We start from the raw sequence: 16,603 nt of genomic DNA on the forward strand, positions 1-16,603 counted from the left end.
TCCTGATTCTCCCATCACAAAAACAGAAACATTTGGCACTTTCACTAGCACTGTGCACCAACATGTTGACTCTTTGCTCATCTGAATGGTACATAAATTAATTTCTCCATGAGTTTCTTAATGATAGATCTTGTATCTACTTACTGTCCAGGTTGTCTGTTTTATATGTGCAGTTTGCACTTGCATTAACTCAAAACAATGCAGATTTACAAGGAAGAAAAGAATCTGCTGCTGCTTTGAGAGTTACAGAATACTCTGAGGCTGAGTGGACTTAAGAGTCCAACTCTTGAGTAAATGACCCATCGGGGGGAGATTGAACCCACAACCTTGGTGTTATTGTACCATGCTCTAACCAACTGAACTAATGTCAGAAAGATGACTGTATTGTGAACAAATGCCAAATTTAGACACCTTTTGCTTGAGCAAAGCCATCATTTTCCTTCCCTCCCTCTACCTGCCAATGCATATTTCTTCTTGTGTAAGTATTGCAATAAGGTGTTACAGTAACAGTCATGATAACACTGGTAATGATATGACTAATAATAATGATCTTAAACTAATACAACGCCTTTCTTCTGGGGATCACACTGTGCTTTCAAATCACCAACGCTGGCATCTCCTCTGGAGTTTCCATCTGACTGGAAGATCAGATCCCTGCCTAGCCAGCTCCTCTCTCAGGGCATTGCTCCTTTTGTGGATTGCTCTCAATCTAAGCAATAAGGTTGCATCCAGAGCTGAATGAGCTAACAAGATAGAGGTGGCACCTGAAGTGGTACAATGACACCTGCTAAGAGCTGAGCACAAATTTGCTGATTTCTACACTCAAGGTTTGACCAATTTGATGCATAACAGATGGTGGGACATTTTTGCAACTGCAAAAATGAGCCCAAGGAGAGTGGCATAAAGGGAAGGAGGGGGATACTTCACATGGAGGAGGAACAAAAGAGTCAAATCATGGTTTGTGTGCTTAGATTTGTTGCCCCAACTGATAAAAATGCATCTGTCAAGAAGAGGAAGAATCAGTCTGCAAACAAGCTAGTGATATTCTAGTAACTCTGTGAGATTTGACAAGTGGAGTAAATCATTCCACTTCTTCAGACAACCTGGTTTTATCACTGGATCTATCTTTCATCTTCATTAATAACTACTGAAATTGCAGGCAGTAATCCATTTACCATAGAAGAAGGAGGAAACGGAGTATTCAAAGTATGATGAATCAGTGCTTTAACTAGCCAAAACATGGCAGGCAAAGCTTGCTGCCGTCACTGGTGATTCCCCAAGAAAAGCATTTATGTAACTATACAGTTATACATAATTACACAGTGACAGGCATCCTGCTTACATATGAGGTCTGTTTGTTCTCTGCATTTTTCATAGTGCCCCGTGTCTCATAAAAGCAGTTATACAGGCTGATACAGGAAAAAATAATCATTTAAAAGGGGGCATTCAACTCAGACAACTCCAGGCTTGGAAAGCATCATCTCTGGAAATGAATGGCAATGCTGGCTGGGGTTGAAGAAAAGCCCAGGAAACAGAACTGCCCTTCCTAGAGGAATCACACTTCTCTGTAACAAATGGCCAGGCTTATGTTTCCTCATTGGAAAATTACAGCTGGGATTATCAGAGCTGCTTCAGAGTCAAGAATCTGCATCCTAGATGGAAGTTGCACCCCACTGCCAAGTATAGTCCCATTCACTTTTTCTGCCGTCTAGGAAATCCTAGCAGACAAGCAGTAGCTTGGTAATCGCTAATCTGCCTGGTCGGAGCGCGTTTTGCTTGTGCTGGAGTCCTTTCTACTCACTCCAGAGAAAAGCAGCACCAGCTGCAGAGGGCTGCTTCAGCCCAAGAAGTTTTAATAACAGTAGATGCAGCTTTTGACAAGGGATCTCACGTCTGCTTAGTGTTTGGGCTATGACTTGTATTACTGATTTATAATCTTCAAGTATCAGACCAAATTGCTTCCTGCTTCAAGTTGGAAACCCATCAAAAGCAGTACTATCACCCTTTCTTCTGCCAGCTGTAACATGGTCAGACAAGAATGTGGGGGTAAGACTGCTGGTTGCTATGTTGGGATAGGAGATGTGCCTGACTAGTGTATTTAGTAAGACATTAAGACACACTAAAGATCATATTGCTCCACTTCTCTGAAAAATACTTCTATAAAAAAGGCCAACACAATATTCTGAGAGCAATTTCCTAGATGTAATCAGTCATTGCTGCTGATGTCAGTACCAGGAATGGGGTTTCAGTGACTCCAGTCATGCTAGGCCTGCCCTTCAGGGACAACACAGTGCCTGAAAAGAGACCTGAATTCTGGTGTTTGCTTTGCACCAGCTGAAGTGTTTGCTAAGCCCTCATCATAAGCATCTGTGTGATGACACCAACTCTGTCATCACTCAAAGGGTGTTACCACTGGAAGCTGGGGAATGTGCTGCTCCTGGTCAAGCAGCTGATGAATGGTGAGGCTGCTGCATGGGGAGGCAGGGGATGAGGCTGCCTTCCCATGTTGGCAGGGCAGGTTGTGTGGGGACCAGAACCTTCCCAAACAGCTGGGCAACAGAGACAAAAGAGCCTCCAGACTCTGAAATCTGCAGGGGATGTTTAAAAAACCAAATGGTATCAAACCCAGGAAGTGGGAGAAAGGAGAAATACAGCTTTGACTAATCAGAGAAAACAAGCATAGCTCTGACCCAGTAGAAATGACAGTGAAATCAAAGATGTGGGCAGCAAGGGTTGTCGTCATTAGCAATAAAAAAAAAACCAAATTGCAGTTTAGTAAGAGCTGACCAATATACTAGGTGGCAATGTGTGAGTCAAAGCAAGTGCAGAGCTGTGAATCATCCACCTCAAAGGGCTTTATCCTTGGATAAAAGTCAAAGAGACAACTCAAGGAGAAAAAAGAGTGTAGGAAAGGAGAGAGACAATAGCAGAGCAGTGTGCCTCCTCACAGAGCAGAGGCCACGTGGAAGTTATGCTCCCTTACTGTTATTTCTGGCCAGGTACACAATACTCTCCATGTTTCACAAATACAGGGTCAGCCTCCTGCTCTGGGGAACCTCACCTGCAGCACAAACAAGAACTAGAGCAAGAGCAGAAGGACGGAAGTGGTAACATCACTAAGGGCATGTGTTCGTGTGTGTTTGTGTGTGTGTGTTTAAATAAACAAATATTCATCAATATTTTTCTCCTGTTGTCCATTTACCATGACTTTACTACTGATACAGTGCTCTGCAGGAGCAATACAGCAATTAGTCAGCTGACATGGCTTAGTCTTACAAAGTAAGATGAAAAGCAAGAAACTAAATTACAGGTCAGATAAAGGCAACTGTGATAAGGATCAATCTATTTAAGAGGGTGGAAACACAAAGAAGGAACTCTTTCAGGTGTGATGGAGAGGGGAAAAAAGGGATGGAGATGATGTGATGGTGAGAAGGACGTAGACGAGAAAGTGTGCAGGATGAGAGGCTGTTGAGCATCACACACATCTAAACACAGGGTAACATGAGTTAGTTCTAGATTATAGGGAAGCACAAGGAGTGACAGAAAGAAGCAAAGAAAATGAATATGCAGGATCTGATGCTGCTTCAAGGACAGTAAATACAAGAGGCAAGGTAGAATGAACAGGAAGATGGTCATGGCACTCACATTTGTAGTGTCTTCCATCTGTGGAGGAGCGCTGTTTAAAGAAATTCCAAAGGCCTCAGGAGAAATCAAAACACAGATTTACCACCACAGGATTGAAGCTAAGAAAGAAGTGAGCCAAAGCATGTTTCCATGCCCCCAGCTCAGTTTCAGAGTGTTAATCTAAATCAGCTCCCTTGATTTAATGTGTATTTTCCATGTTTTGCAATACAGCAGATGACAATAGAACCTGGCTCACTTATATCCTAGGCAAGGCAGGCATGAACTGAAGCAATAAAAAACACTGGAAGCTGTACTGAAATAAGATAGGAAAAAAATTAAATAAGTGGGGGAAAAAGTCCCAAAGGTTCTATATATTTTGAGTAACTTAATTTTCTTAGGACTTCTTAGGTCCAGTTTTAAGTAATGCTTCCACATTATCATTATCCCTCAATATCCCCTCACTTCTTTCCTTGCAGTCCCCGTATCAGGGGGGAGAGCACACCTTTCCAACTTTAAGCAAAATTTTGGTCCTACAAACACTTTTGTAGGCACTACATTTTTATACTTTGATAGAAGATATACAGATCTGGGGAGGGAAGAATACGAAATAAATAAAATAAGCAAAATCTCTGGATACTGACAATCCAGAACCATAAGTTAGCAGCCTGAAAATTAACCCTACAAAAGGCTGGAATTAGGAGAATGAGTAAAAATATCCATAAAATATCCACAGTCGTTACCTGATTATTGAAACATCAAAGTTATTTTTAGGCATGGGATCTTTAACATACAAAAATATAAGCTGGTCTGTTTACAAAATAAACAACCACGTATATTTTTTAATTTTGTGTAATGATAAACATGCCCAGTATTAATGCATTATAGTAAGGTCTGTGTCTGTCTCCTGTCAACAATCTCTTAAGGAGAGAAAGAATGATTGTTAAACTGGAAAGCATCAGTACCATGAACTTGTAAATAAAAAGAAAAATTATGTCTGCAGGGCTTAGAAAAAGTACTTAAACAGAGAACAAATGCCACCATGCAGATACATGATGCATGTTTGTACAAAGAAAGCTTGGAAAAAGAACATCCCTGTATTTATTCATTGCAATGTATTACAGCACAATGTTTAGGCCACATAATAAGCTGTCAAATAAAATAACTTTCATATCCTATTAGTTACAGAAAGCATTTTGGAAGATTGAAGTGCAACAGTAATAACATTTTCAACGTTACCTTTACAATCATTTCAGCATATTCATTCTGGAAGAAAGAAACTTGCATGAAAAATTATTTTTTGGTTCTCCCACCTTCAAATGTACAAATTCTTTCCTTAGGAAAAAGGGAAAATTCAGTCAGCAGGCTGGATTTTTCACTTCTCTGCTAACTATGCATGTAAATAACTTGATGTGCATTTTATTATTTTACTGAAATCAAGGTGTGGGATGACCCATATTGGAGCATCAGAAGAAAACTGAAGTTGTACAATAAATGCAACAAGGTACACTATAAAACAGCAGGTACAAAGGCTTAAGAAAAACATCTAGAGCACAATTGAGTAATTGTTTATTTTATGTCTGTCCATGTACCAATGGTCTGAGCACAAATATTTAAAAAAAATACTGTTCTTTTCATTGCAATGATTATGGTTGCTTATTCCAGTAACTTTAAAAAACCCTACACTAACAGACAAACAAAATGCCCCAAATCGCGCACAATGCATTAGAAATGCAATGGATAATTTGTGGATCATTAAAAACATAAGTAACTCCTTTCACCATCCAATAAATCAACAACTGCAGGAGTATTTTAGATTTTATTAAAAAATCTAGGAAACTTATAAATCTCATTTTACACTCCAACAGGATGCACATATTGGTTTAGTTTTCCTTGCAGCTGCCAGACAAGCCATCAGTTTTCCAGCAGCTGCTCGGCCACTGGCCTGACTGCAGGAGACAAGCGGCCTCCAAGGGGCAATTCCCATCAACCTCTTCCACAGAAGAGTTACCAGTTCCGTAATCACAGAATCAATTAGGTTTGAAAAGGCCTCCGAGATCATTGAGACCGATGTCTGAACGAACACCACCCATGTCAACTAGACCCTGGCACAAAGTGCCACGTCCAGTCTTTCCTTAAACACCTCCAGGAACGGTGACTCCACCACCACCCTGGGCAGCCCGTTCTAATGTCTAATCAGCTTTCTGAAGTGAAAAACTCCCTCCAGATGTCCAGCCTAAACCTTCTCCGGCACAGCCCGAGGCCATGTTCTCCCGTCCTATCTCTGTCTGCCTGGGAAAAGACGCTCCCCTGGCTACAACCTCCTTTCAGGATCGCAGAGAGCGACGAGGCCACCCCCGAGCCCCCTCCTGTCCGAGCTCCCGGAAGGCGCCGGTGCCTCTGGAGCGGGGCCGGCCAGCGGGAGCGGCGCCAAGGGCCCGGGAGGCGCCGCTCCGGGGCGGGCACGGCAGCGCGGAGCTCCCGCAGGGAGCCCTGACACCGCCCGGCAGCGCCCCGGTGCGCCCCTGCGCCTTCGCTGTGCCCCGGTACATGCGCCATGCCCGGTACATTCACACTGCCCCGGTACATTCACACTGCCCCGGTACATTCACACTGCCCCCGTACATTCGCAGTGCCCCGGTACATTCACACTGCCCCGGTACATTCGCACTGCCCCCGTACATTCGCCGTGCCCCGGTGCGCCGCCGCTCGGCCCCGGCCGCCCCCCGCACTCCGCAGCCGCAGTTCCGGCAGCGGGAGGAAGCGCGGGGCCGCTCCGCTCCGCGCCGCTCCGCTCGCCGGGGGATGCGGGAGCACTCCCGCCCCCGCGGCCGGCGGGAGGCGGGCGGCGGCGGCGGCGCGGGCGGGGCGGACGCGTTGCCCCGCAGAGAGCGGCGGGGGGAGCCGGCGGCGGGCGGCGCGCACAGGCCGGCGATGGAGGAAGGTGAGGGGCGGCTCCTCAGGCCGCGGGGCCGGAGCCGGTCGGACCAGGCCGCTGGCTCGGGCCGCGGCGCGGCCGCCCCCCGTGTTTGTGCCGGGGCCGTGCCGGCGCCGCCGCGCACGGACGGAGGCGAAACGCCGGGCTGCAGGACACGGGCGGCCGCCCGGGCCCGGCCCAGGCCAGGGCAGCCCGTCCTTTGCAGCCCCAAGCGGGAGCCCGGGCCGGTCTCCTGGGGATGTGGGCTCTTTTTGTGTTCCCTCGCCTGGCATTGTGTATGGGTAGAGCGCCCGGGGCAGCATCTGTGGGCTCTGGGGATGCCTCTGTGAGTGCACTTTCACTTTGGAGTCCTCCCGTTTGTGTTAGTCAGTCTTCTTTCTCGTTTCATTAAGTATTAGAGAGCATCCAAAAGAGGGATACGAAGGTGGTAAAGGGCCTTGAGGGGAGGCGGTATGAGGAGCGGCTGAAGTCACCTGGTTTATCCAGCCTGGAGAAGACAGACAGACTTTCAGCTTGCTCAGGGGGGGAGAGGAGTGGCAGATACTGATGCAGATCCTCCGTGCTGACGAGTGACAGGACCCGAGGGAATGGCCTGAAACTGCAGATGGAAGGGTTTAGGCTGGTAATTAGGAAGCGGTTCTTTACCCAAAGAGTGGTTGGGCACTAGAACAGGCTCCCAAGAGAAGTGGATGAAGCACTAAGCCTGAGAGAGTTCAAGAAGCGCTTTGACAGTGCTCTCAGGTACCTGGTGTGATTATTGAGGTGTTGTGTGCAGGGTCAAGAACTTGACTTGGATCATCCCTGCAGGTACCTTCCAAGTCAGCATATTCTGAGATTCTGTTTCACTTTTAGCCCCTACACAAGCATTTTTCTCCATGTTTTTTCAGTCCAAACCTCTGTTATAGTGGGTACGAGATGGTGTTTCATTTTCTTGGAAAAATCAGCAGAAACAAAACTTAATGGTACCCAGAAAAATGCAGGAGCAAAACAAGCATATGCAAATCTGTCCCATGGCATATTCCAGTCTCCCAGCTGTTCTCAGCAGGGGTACTTTCTGAGTTGCACATGGTTTCTGTATGTTTAGGAGCCTCCAGTTGCTTGTCCTCCACAATTGTGTCAGTATTCTTATGAATCTGTGCAAACTCTTGGTTTACAGAACAACATTCTTTGGGTAGGAGTGTTCTGCATGAAGATGATGTGCAATGAGCTGGTTCTTTTTAGCCTGACTCACTAGGTTTGTTTGAGTTCTTGTATTAGAAAAGGTGAATCACTGCTCTCTATTCAGTGTGTTTGTGCACTTCACTAACTTGTAGACGTCTGGCATGTTTCTGTTGGTCATCCTCTTTTCCAGACTGAGGCATCTTCAATTTGCTTCCTTGTTCCTTGTATGGATGCCATTGCACTACTTAAATCACCTTCATGGCCCTTCTCTGAATGTTTCCCTGAATGTTTCCCAGCTCTATCTTACCCTTCTTTAGATGAGAAGACGAAAATTACAGACAGTACTGAATTAGTAGGTGAAACGTAAATGAGTATAGTGGGCCAAAGTAGGATTGACTTATGTTTTTCTGCAGTAGAAACAAAAATAAGTGGAATGCACGTTTTCTGAACAAGAACTTGTTTCAGTTGGGGACTTACAGGGAACTGAAAAGCAGATGAAAAAATATGTGCTGGATAGAGAGTTACTAGAGGCTGTGTCATCAGTTCAAAATTCTAGATAATTCTTAGTTGTTACCTTGTTTGACTTTTATATCACTCTGTTTGAAGGATTCATTGAAGTGAAAACAGCATTTTTCTTGTTTGCAGCAGCAGCTATAAACAGAAGTAATACACTCACATATTTTTGTGTTATTGCTTTGGGGCGGAATATTGAGCAGTCTTCAAAACTGAGGTGAAGATCTTTTGCTAAACGAGATGTTGTTTCAGAAGTAGAATTTTAAACTGTTACTTCTTTGGGAGCTTTCTATTACTGCTGTTAATGCTATACCTCATAAGTTGGTTACACTTCTGCTATGGGTCACTTCCCTGCCAGAGAAGCAAAGGCCTTTTCCTCCAGTGTTCTCAATGCTGTTGCTTTGGTCATAACTAGAATAGAATGACAGGGACACTCAGTTGTCCTTCCAAGCACGTATTTGCCCACTTTTGTGATCTAGGGTTTTCTTCTGCTGTGTTTTATATTGCATGGTACAAATAACTGCAGTGCACTTGGTGTTTGCATTGCTGATAAACTTCTCATATACATGTCATGGAGAGATGCTGGTATACATTTCATTTCAGATTGACATGATGATAATTGTGATACTGAACACGATAAACCTTGTGTTGCTTAGAATCTTTCCAGTTCTCATCTTATTTAAGGAGGTAGACATTTTCTGTTCATTCTGTGAAGAATGTTACCATTGAGATCTTGGTTTGCTCAGAATGATTTATAATTTGCTCTGTTAACACACTGGTGTCCTGATACAGGCAGACATCTCTTTAACCATTTATATTTCTATCTCTAGTTTCTAACTTTTAGATTTAATAGCTGGGAATTAAAAGTAGACTGAATTAGAATTGAAGTAATTAATATACAACCAGAGTAATTAAAAGCTTTGTTGTGGGGTGTGAAGATTGACACTTCAAGTTTGAAGTTGGATGGGTTTATGAAGGAGCTGTTTTAAGTCCAGAAGAATATTGGTGGCTGCAAAATTTCAAGCAATGTTGGACAGTAGGTCAAACAAGAGAGCTAAAAATTCTGGAATGTGAATTACAGTTAAACCTTTCTGTTACATTTCCAGAATGACGTAAATGTTGTGGAGTATCTTCAATATAGGAATTATAAAATACTTTCTGCAATGAGTCTTTTTGTATTCACAGACCTGCAGTCTGAATTAGCCTCATTGCCTTTCAGACTGTAAAATAAATGGACCAGGACTTCAAACTGCTGCTGCTAACAAAAAAGTGAACAGAAGCCCTTGGTCTTGTGATGTGATCCATGTGGCTGAGCAAACTGGGCTTTTAAATTATGTTAGACTAAATATTCGTAAATCTGCTTAGTTCGAGTAGATCAAAAAGCAGGAAAAAAGTGATATTACATTTACTTTATAAAAGCCTTTGCCATGTGAATAATAGGCATCTCAATTTAAAAGTAGTGGACTAGCCCAATTTTTGTATTACACTGCTATAGCAGCATAAAACCAGGACAAGAAATTGGCAGCAGTTTCTCCCAATGTCTGCATCAACTTATCTAAACTACTGATTTCCTTCATTTGTGTTCACCAAATGGAATAAACCAGTTAGCTTCCAGTTTGGGTTCTGGGTAATCCCAGAGAATGGTCTCAAGAGAACATTGTTTTTTTTTCTAAGGAGTAACATAAGAATTGATTCCTGTGGTGTTATATTGTTATTTTAGTTGGGCATATGACATACTTTAATTGAGTCTTTGTCAAATATATCTTCCGTGGGATTTAATCAGTAGCAGTAACTGGCTGCTACCTGCTGCTGTGTGGATTTCCCAGTGTGATTTTATGTATTGTGTTGCAATAACTTTAAAAAAAAATGTCTTCAGGGGCAGCAGACCTGCGACAGAGAAAGAAACAAAACTGCACAGAATCTGACAAAATGGCTCCAGAGGAGAAAAACAAAGAAAATTCAAAGCTGGGAAGGTCGCCAAAATGTAAGCTACAGAATTTTTAGCTGACTTTTGATTGTTTTTTTCATTATTCTCTTACATTTTATGGGAAGATATATGTAGCACAGTAATTTGTAACAGACTGACTTAGAATTAGGTTTTTGAATATTTCAAGGGAAAACAGGCATGCACATTGGAGTTCTTTAATAATGACATTTTATGCGTTGGAGAGTGAAATGGTAGTCTTGGGCTGTTTCAGGCTTGGGGAGGTAGAGGCAGGGGAGTTAAGAAATTTACTGTTACTGTTTGCATACAAATAAATATTTTTATTGCTCCTGGAATGATCTTCTGGTTGGAAGCTGATACATATGAAGTAATGGTACTGAAACAAGAACAAACAAAAAGTCCTTACAGTTTTTCAAGAAACAGAACTAAAATGAGGCATAATTTTAGGCAAGTGCTCACTAAGCTACCAAAAGCTTTTATGTTAAAAGTACATACTAACTCGAGGGAGCTACGGGTGAAGTAGACACCCTTTGAATGAGTTCAGTAAAATCCAGATTTGTTCATTCTTATATTCAAAAAGAGAATGGAAAATAGAATGTCTCAGAAATTATGTTAGATGTGGTATGCCACCACTTTCTGTTAATGTTTTTAAGAAGTTTGTGGCATTTTGGGTAGAATCTAGAGTTTGCTCTATTTATCTGGAAGAGGCTTTTCCTTCTTAGTATTGATTTGAAAACAAAGCTTGCTGGAGAAAATTTGCAGTGTAGTGTGTTGAGTATTTTGTCTGAAGGTCCTGTGAAACAATGATAACAGCTGGGAAAGAAAACTACAGGACAGAAGTAACAAACCAGTTTTCAGTGTATCTGTGCTGCTGATGGTATGATAATTCTCATGCCAGTAAGTTCTCTTGTTGTTCAGAAATAAGAGTCATGTGTAGGATGTACTGTTTGTTTCTCAGTCCTCTGGACTATTTTAGCTTTTCCACTGTTCATTTTCAGATATGTTAATCCAGCGTTTTGCAAAGCTTTTCTTTGGCTGTCTCGCAGCAGTCACCAGTGGAATGATGTATGCTGTGTACCTCTCTACATATCATGAACGGAAATTCTGGTTTTCCAGCAGGCAGGTAAAGATAAACTACTGAAACAAAAGCCAAATTGTGTCCTTGAAATCAAATCTGATCCATGTCATGTTGAAACTACTTGCAGTCCTGTGTCCTTCTACTGAGGCCTCTGTCTTTGAAACAGCTTCTTTTTTTTTTCGTCTTCTTTATTTTCTTTTTTTCCCTTCTGCTAACAGTTGTTGTGGCTTGTCATGCTTTTCTACGTTTTTCCATGCCATGCTTTATCCTTAAAATACCTTCCTAAAATACGAAAAAATACCTGAAGCATACTGGGATTGCAGAAGCTAATCAACAGGAATATGTGTTGGGCTTTTTGGGGTGGGTTTTTTTGTGTTTGTTTTTGGATTTTGGGGGTTCTTTTGTGTTTTTTGGTTGGTTGGTTTGGTTTTGCTTTCTTAAGAACTCCATTATTAAGTGGAGTATAGAAAGTTGAATGAAATTTGGGGTTGTGAATATGAAAAGATCCTGTGGATTTTGTGCTGACCTACAACGTGGATTTGAGTTGCTCTGATTCCGAGTATGTTTGCTAAGTTACAGAGAGCAAAATGTACCTGATAGAAATGCTGTGAAGATCAATGCTTTGTGGAATATTTTGAAGACATACAGTGAAGTCATAACCATGTACTGTGTTACAAAACCAGTCTATCTGAAAATACCTTGTCTTCTCTGGAAAGAGATTGCAGGAGATTAATTTTTTTTTTTTCTAGGAACTTGAACGAGAAATTACATTTCAGGGTGACAGTGCCATTTATTACTCATTCTATAAAGAACTGCTAAAGGCTCCTTCCTTTGAAAGAGGTACAAAACTCATTTGTTTTATTAACTTTGAAAAGTCCTATTCTCTTTGAAGACAGTAAAAACTCCTGCAGACTAGGGAGACTATTTTTATTCTCTTTTGTAGGTATATTGATCAGATTAATTAAAAACCATATGCTGTCCTGACTTTTCAGTGCCTTTTCAAAAACATTATTTAACTATCCTGTATTCCAGCAGATTGTCTTTAATCAATACTCTGGGCTAGGGTTAGTATTACTCTTATTATACCCTGTATCAAAGTTAGCATTGGGTTTGCCTGTGTCACAAGAGTGAATTTTTCTGCCATGTAAATATAATTTAGGTTGAATTTGGGAATGAGGGATGAAGATTGCTGTTTTCTGTCCTCTGTCAGAAGATAGAACAGTTTCTGTCACAAGCTAATCTGCTCCATCTTGTCCCTGCCAGAAGTTTTTAATCTTGTTAGCTGTGATGAATAGATGCTGATGAGCACTGAGTGGTGGGGACAGAAAGGAATAGGAAGGAGAGCAGACTGGGTGCCAATGATCTCTCCTTCCGTTGTGCTCCTGCTCTTTATCGTGTGCTGGCTCTGAGGCTCACTGACTCTGGGTCCCTAAACCAAAAGAAAACTAAAGCAGTGAAAAGAAGAAGGAGCACTTCCATGCTTGTTCAGGGAGTTCAGAATGCACTGCACTAGCATGGGCCTGGAACTCAGAGAAGAGGATGAACTGCCCTATCTTGCAGTGGTCAGCCACTGAATTAGTTCAGTCCCTTTGTGAAACCTCACTGAAGCCAGTAAAACTAAACTTGGTGTTAGAGTTTTTTTGGTTGAACAGTTTCCCAGCTGAAATGTAGCACATCAGCAATATCTGAGGTCTTTGGTACAGGAATATTGCCCGTGCTGTGGGTGGATGGACTGCATGCCTCATTTAGGGATGCTGTCTCTGCAAACAGGTAGACTCGTGTCTACAAGGTATTACAAGGCATCCAGTCTGCAAGAATGTATTACAGCTATGCTGAACCTAGTTAGAAGTCCTGACAGATCTAGTTTGGCCTACAGAGAACCAGCTGCAGACCATACACCAAGATATGCTCAGAGCTGGAAGCAGTTGTCTGCTTTGAGTGTTGCATTGTTTTTGAGGCTTTTGTTCTCCCCCATATCTTAATTTGGATAGTTTTTGCTCTTCCCTCTATTGTTCTAAGTATTCACAAGTCTTTCTTTATGTATAACATTTTGGAATGATCCTTCAAGTATGGCAGCTTCAATACCATCTTAACCCCATAGAAAGGTACATTGTGTTTGGCAAAGGATTCTTAGAAATCTCAGAAATGCGGAGCTGAAAGGGGTGATGTGGCCATCATGCCTGACGTCCTCCTGGAGACAGGTTTAATACATCCTGCTCATCCCTGTTGGATCTGTCTCACTCCTTAAGATCTTCCTGTGAAGGTGATCTATAGGCATGTAGTTCCAGGACTGCATCATTGTGTTACTGAAAAGACTGTGCTTTAGATGATTTGTTTTGGGCCTTCTATTTAAAGACTAGATGAAAAAAGGGTAATAACTTTCTAGCTAGATCAGTAGGTGGAATGACATCTAACACAGAAATTTATCCTTTCTTTTAAATTAGGTATGGTGAATCGGTCAGTAGTTTTAATGATCAAATCTTATTCCCCCTGCCTTTGAATACACTTTAGCCTCTTTTAGGAACAGCAGTAGTAACTGATTCCAGGAATAATTTTTTTTTTTTTTTTGTCTATAGGTGTTCATGAGTTGACACACAACAATAAGACAATATCACTGAAGACCATAAATGCTGTCCAGCAAATGACTTTGTACCCAGAGTTGATTGCCAGTGTTTTATATCAAGCATCTGGTAGCGAAGTAGGTGCATTTCTCCTACTTTTTGTACTTTCATAATGGTTGTGTCTGTGTCTGTGTGTGTGTGTGTATGAGAATTTCTGTGTTGTATCCAATGAACACATACATTTTTTGTTGAATGAGTTGAGCTAAGGCTCTCACCAGGTCCAGATTCTCCTCAATTCTGAGCAGTCTCTGGCATAGGATTTTGGGGGTTTAAGACTAAGCACTAACTTTTTCTGTTATTCTTTACTTCTGCAGACTGCTTAGAAATGTCAGGAGTATCTGTGCTATCCATTAAAAAAGGAAAGTTAGTTAACTCCTTTGGAGTACAAAAATCTATTATAGTAGTACCTGCCTGCTCATTCTTACAGGGGAAAACACTTCTGTAGATTAACCTTTTGTCAGTTTCCATTCTACTCAGGCTTTGTTCTGCTTATACTGCATACTTGTGTCCTCTCTCATTATCTTTCCATTTTTATTATTTACTTATTTTGGAAACATTTTTGCCACATCTTTACTTCTTCAAGTTCGTCCCTTTTATAACTTCTTCTAGTAATCCTCTGAACATTATATCCCACTGCAGCATAGATTTATTAAATCTGACATATGGAGCGTTCAAGCTAAAGCAGATTCAAAAATCATGGCACTGGCAAGCTGAGTCCTGAAGTGTGCGCTTAATTCACACTGCTCTGTTCTTCCCCATGTTTTATTTGAGCCCCAAATAAAAGCATGCCCAGTACATTCCTAAAGTAGGAGGCGTCTCTTACCTGTTTGTAAAGCACCTAGCACATTGTTAGCAATAACAGATTGTAAATAGTAACAATTTCCAGCTTCAGCTCAGTTGCCACTATGTCTCTTCATTTTTATTTGTAATTTCAGGAAGTTATTGAACCAGTGTATTTCTACATTGGTATAGTTTTTGGACTGCAGGGAATTTATGTGACTGCACTGTTTGTAACCAGTTGGGTTATGAGTGGGACTTGGCTGGCAGGAATGCTGACTGTAGCATGGTTCATTATTAACAGGTAAGAAAAACATCTTTATACAACCTAGTTTGTCAATAAGTAATTTTAAATTATTAGTGGATTGAAGTGATTTTAATTAGTGGATCGAAATGCTTTTATTAAGCTTTGTGTTCTCACTGTGAGAGCAAAATCTTATGGTGAATAGAAAACATTTCCAAGTGGTTCCTTTATTCTTATGATGATTTTTTTTTAATGGATAGGCCTCCTGTTGTCCAAACTATCCACGTTACCAGTTAGACTGACTTTATGTATGTGTGTGAATACTCCTGTATTCACACACAATTTCATTTTTCAAAAATATTCCTGAGAAGGTTTGGTTTTGTGCTGATGAAGAATGATGACAAATGTCTAAAACAGCTGTAAAACAGAACTGCACTCTCTGGCCAGCTCTAAATATTGTGACAGTTGTCCAGTGGCATAGAAAGAAATTATCAAGTGTATTTCTTTTTTAAAGACTATTTGATTTTTTAATCTTTTTATAGTGGATTTTTCTGCAAAATGGAATTTTCTTAGATTATATTAATATAAAGATATTCATTATCTTAAAACAATTCGCTTGGAATTCCCCTTCCCTTTATGAAGCGCCACAATAATAGGGAGCCTCCTTTGGGCAATGAAAACCTATGTTCATACTCTTGGTTTGTCACCATGGAGCTCTGGGGCTTTCTGTGAACTTGAGAGCACTTGAAATAAAAGAACTATGGAGCAAAATGTTAAAGACAAACCTTTAAATTTGAACTGTTGGGAAGCATCTTCCAGGAGGGTGAAGTCATCATGATAGAATCTATAATTAGTAGCTGAAAATACTGTTCATCAAACTCGTGTGAACAATGAAAAGTAGGAAAAATAGTGAATAAATCTGTAATTTTTTTCAACAGTGAATAAGATTAAACAGTGTCAACAAAATGAAAGATTTAGTAGTTAAAAAAGCTCCGAATATGCCTCTGTAAGAGGCTTCAGAGGAAAAAATGAAAGGTAATGCTTTTAAATACCTAAATGATAAAGGAGCTTGAGGTTCCTTTTTAAAGGCATAGTAGACACAAAGCAGACTATGTACCTCTGAGACTGATGCCTTTGATCACATTTGAAAGCGTGGCTTGTGCTTCTGAGTCACTTTAGCGCTTTTAAAAACTTTCACCTACACCTCTAATTGTGTGGATACTGTCAAGTCATTCCATGAGAAAACCCTGCATGTTCCCCATCCGTCTTTAATATCTTGTTTTGCTGGGCAGAATTTTTCCCTGTAGACAAAATATTGCTGCTGCTGTGAGGGAGCACCAGTTTGTATCCTAAGTATGTTGTGCTCAACTACCTAAATCACTTATTTAAAACATATTGTATGAGACCTGAAAGGAATCTTTTCTCTCAGCTATGAGCTGATTTTCATTGCAGGTCAGAAAAGGCTCGAGGCAGATGCTTTTTGACTTCAATCCTGTAAATGCCAGCTAACATGGATACCTGCTAAATAGATGAGTAAAGATTGGGCCTTCCATGCTGTTAATAAATTTGTGAAGTGTATCAGCAGCAAAATTGAGTCAGTGTTACTTTGCAGCAAAATCACGAAAAGTTTGCTTGCAAGGCCACATTTACAACTAGAAGTGATGTTTAGGCTGTCCTTGATATTTTTGTACAACAATATTTGTGT

At 41.3% G+C, this 16,603-nt stretch overlaps 1 protein-coding gene across 2 annotated transcripts in view; it reads left to right on the forward strand.

Moving 5' to 3' along the window:
- Nucleotides 1-6,316: 6,316 nt before the first annotated feature.
- Nucleotides 6,317-16,603, forward strand: part of DPY19L4 (dpy-19 like 4) — a 32,640-nt gene continuing 22,353 nt past the window's right edge. The window contains exons 1-6 of one of the 2 annotated variants that reach the window (XM_032747024.3): nucleotides 6,317-6,565; nucleotides 10,110-10,217; nucleotides 11,177-11,301; nucleotides 12,006-12,096; nucleotides 13,833-13,954; nucleotides 14,813-14,958. In XM_032747024.3, coding sequence (XP_032602915.3) covers nucleotides 6,427-6,565; nucleotides 10,110-10,217; nucleotides 11,177-11,301; nucleotides 12,006-12,096; nucleotides 13,833-13,954; nucleotides 14,813-14,958 — 731 coding nt within the window. In that variant the 5' untranslated portion in view covers nucleotides 6,317-6,426. Of the gene's footprint in view, nucleotides 6,566-6,865; nucleotides 6,885-10,109; nucleotides 10,218-11,176; nucleotides 11,302-12,005; nucleotides 12,097-13,832; nucleotides 13,955-14,812; nucleotides 14,959-16,603 lie in introns of those variants that run through there. The other variant, XM_072924833.1, reaches the window with a different exon arrangement.

The sequence above is a fragment of the Taeniopygia guttata genome, chromosome 2, assembly GCF_048771995.1.
Source record: "Taeniopygia guttata chromosome 2, bTaeGut7.mat, whole genome shotgun sequence".
Classification (NCBI taxonomy): Eukaryota; Metazoa; Chordata; class Aves; order Passeriformes; family Estrildidae; genus Taeniopygia; species Taeniopygia guttata.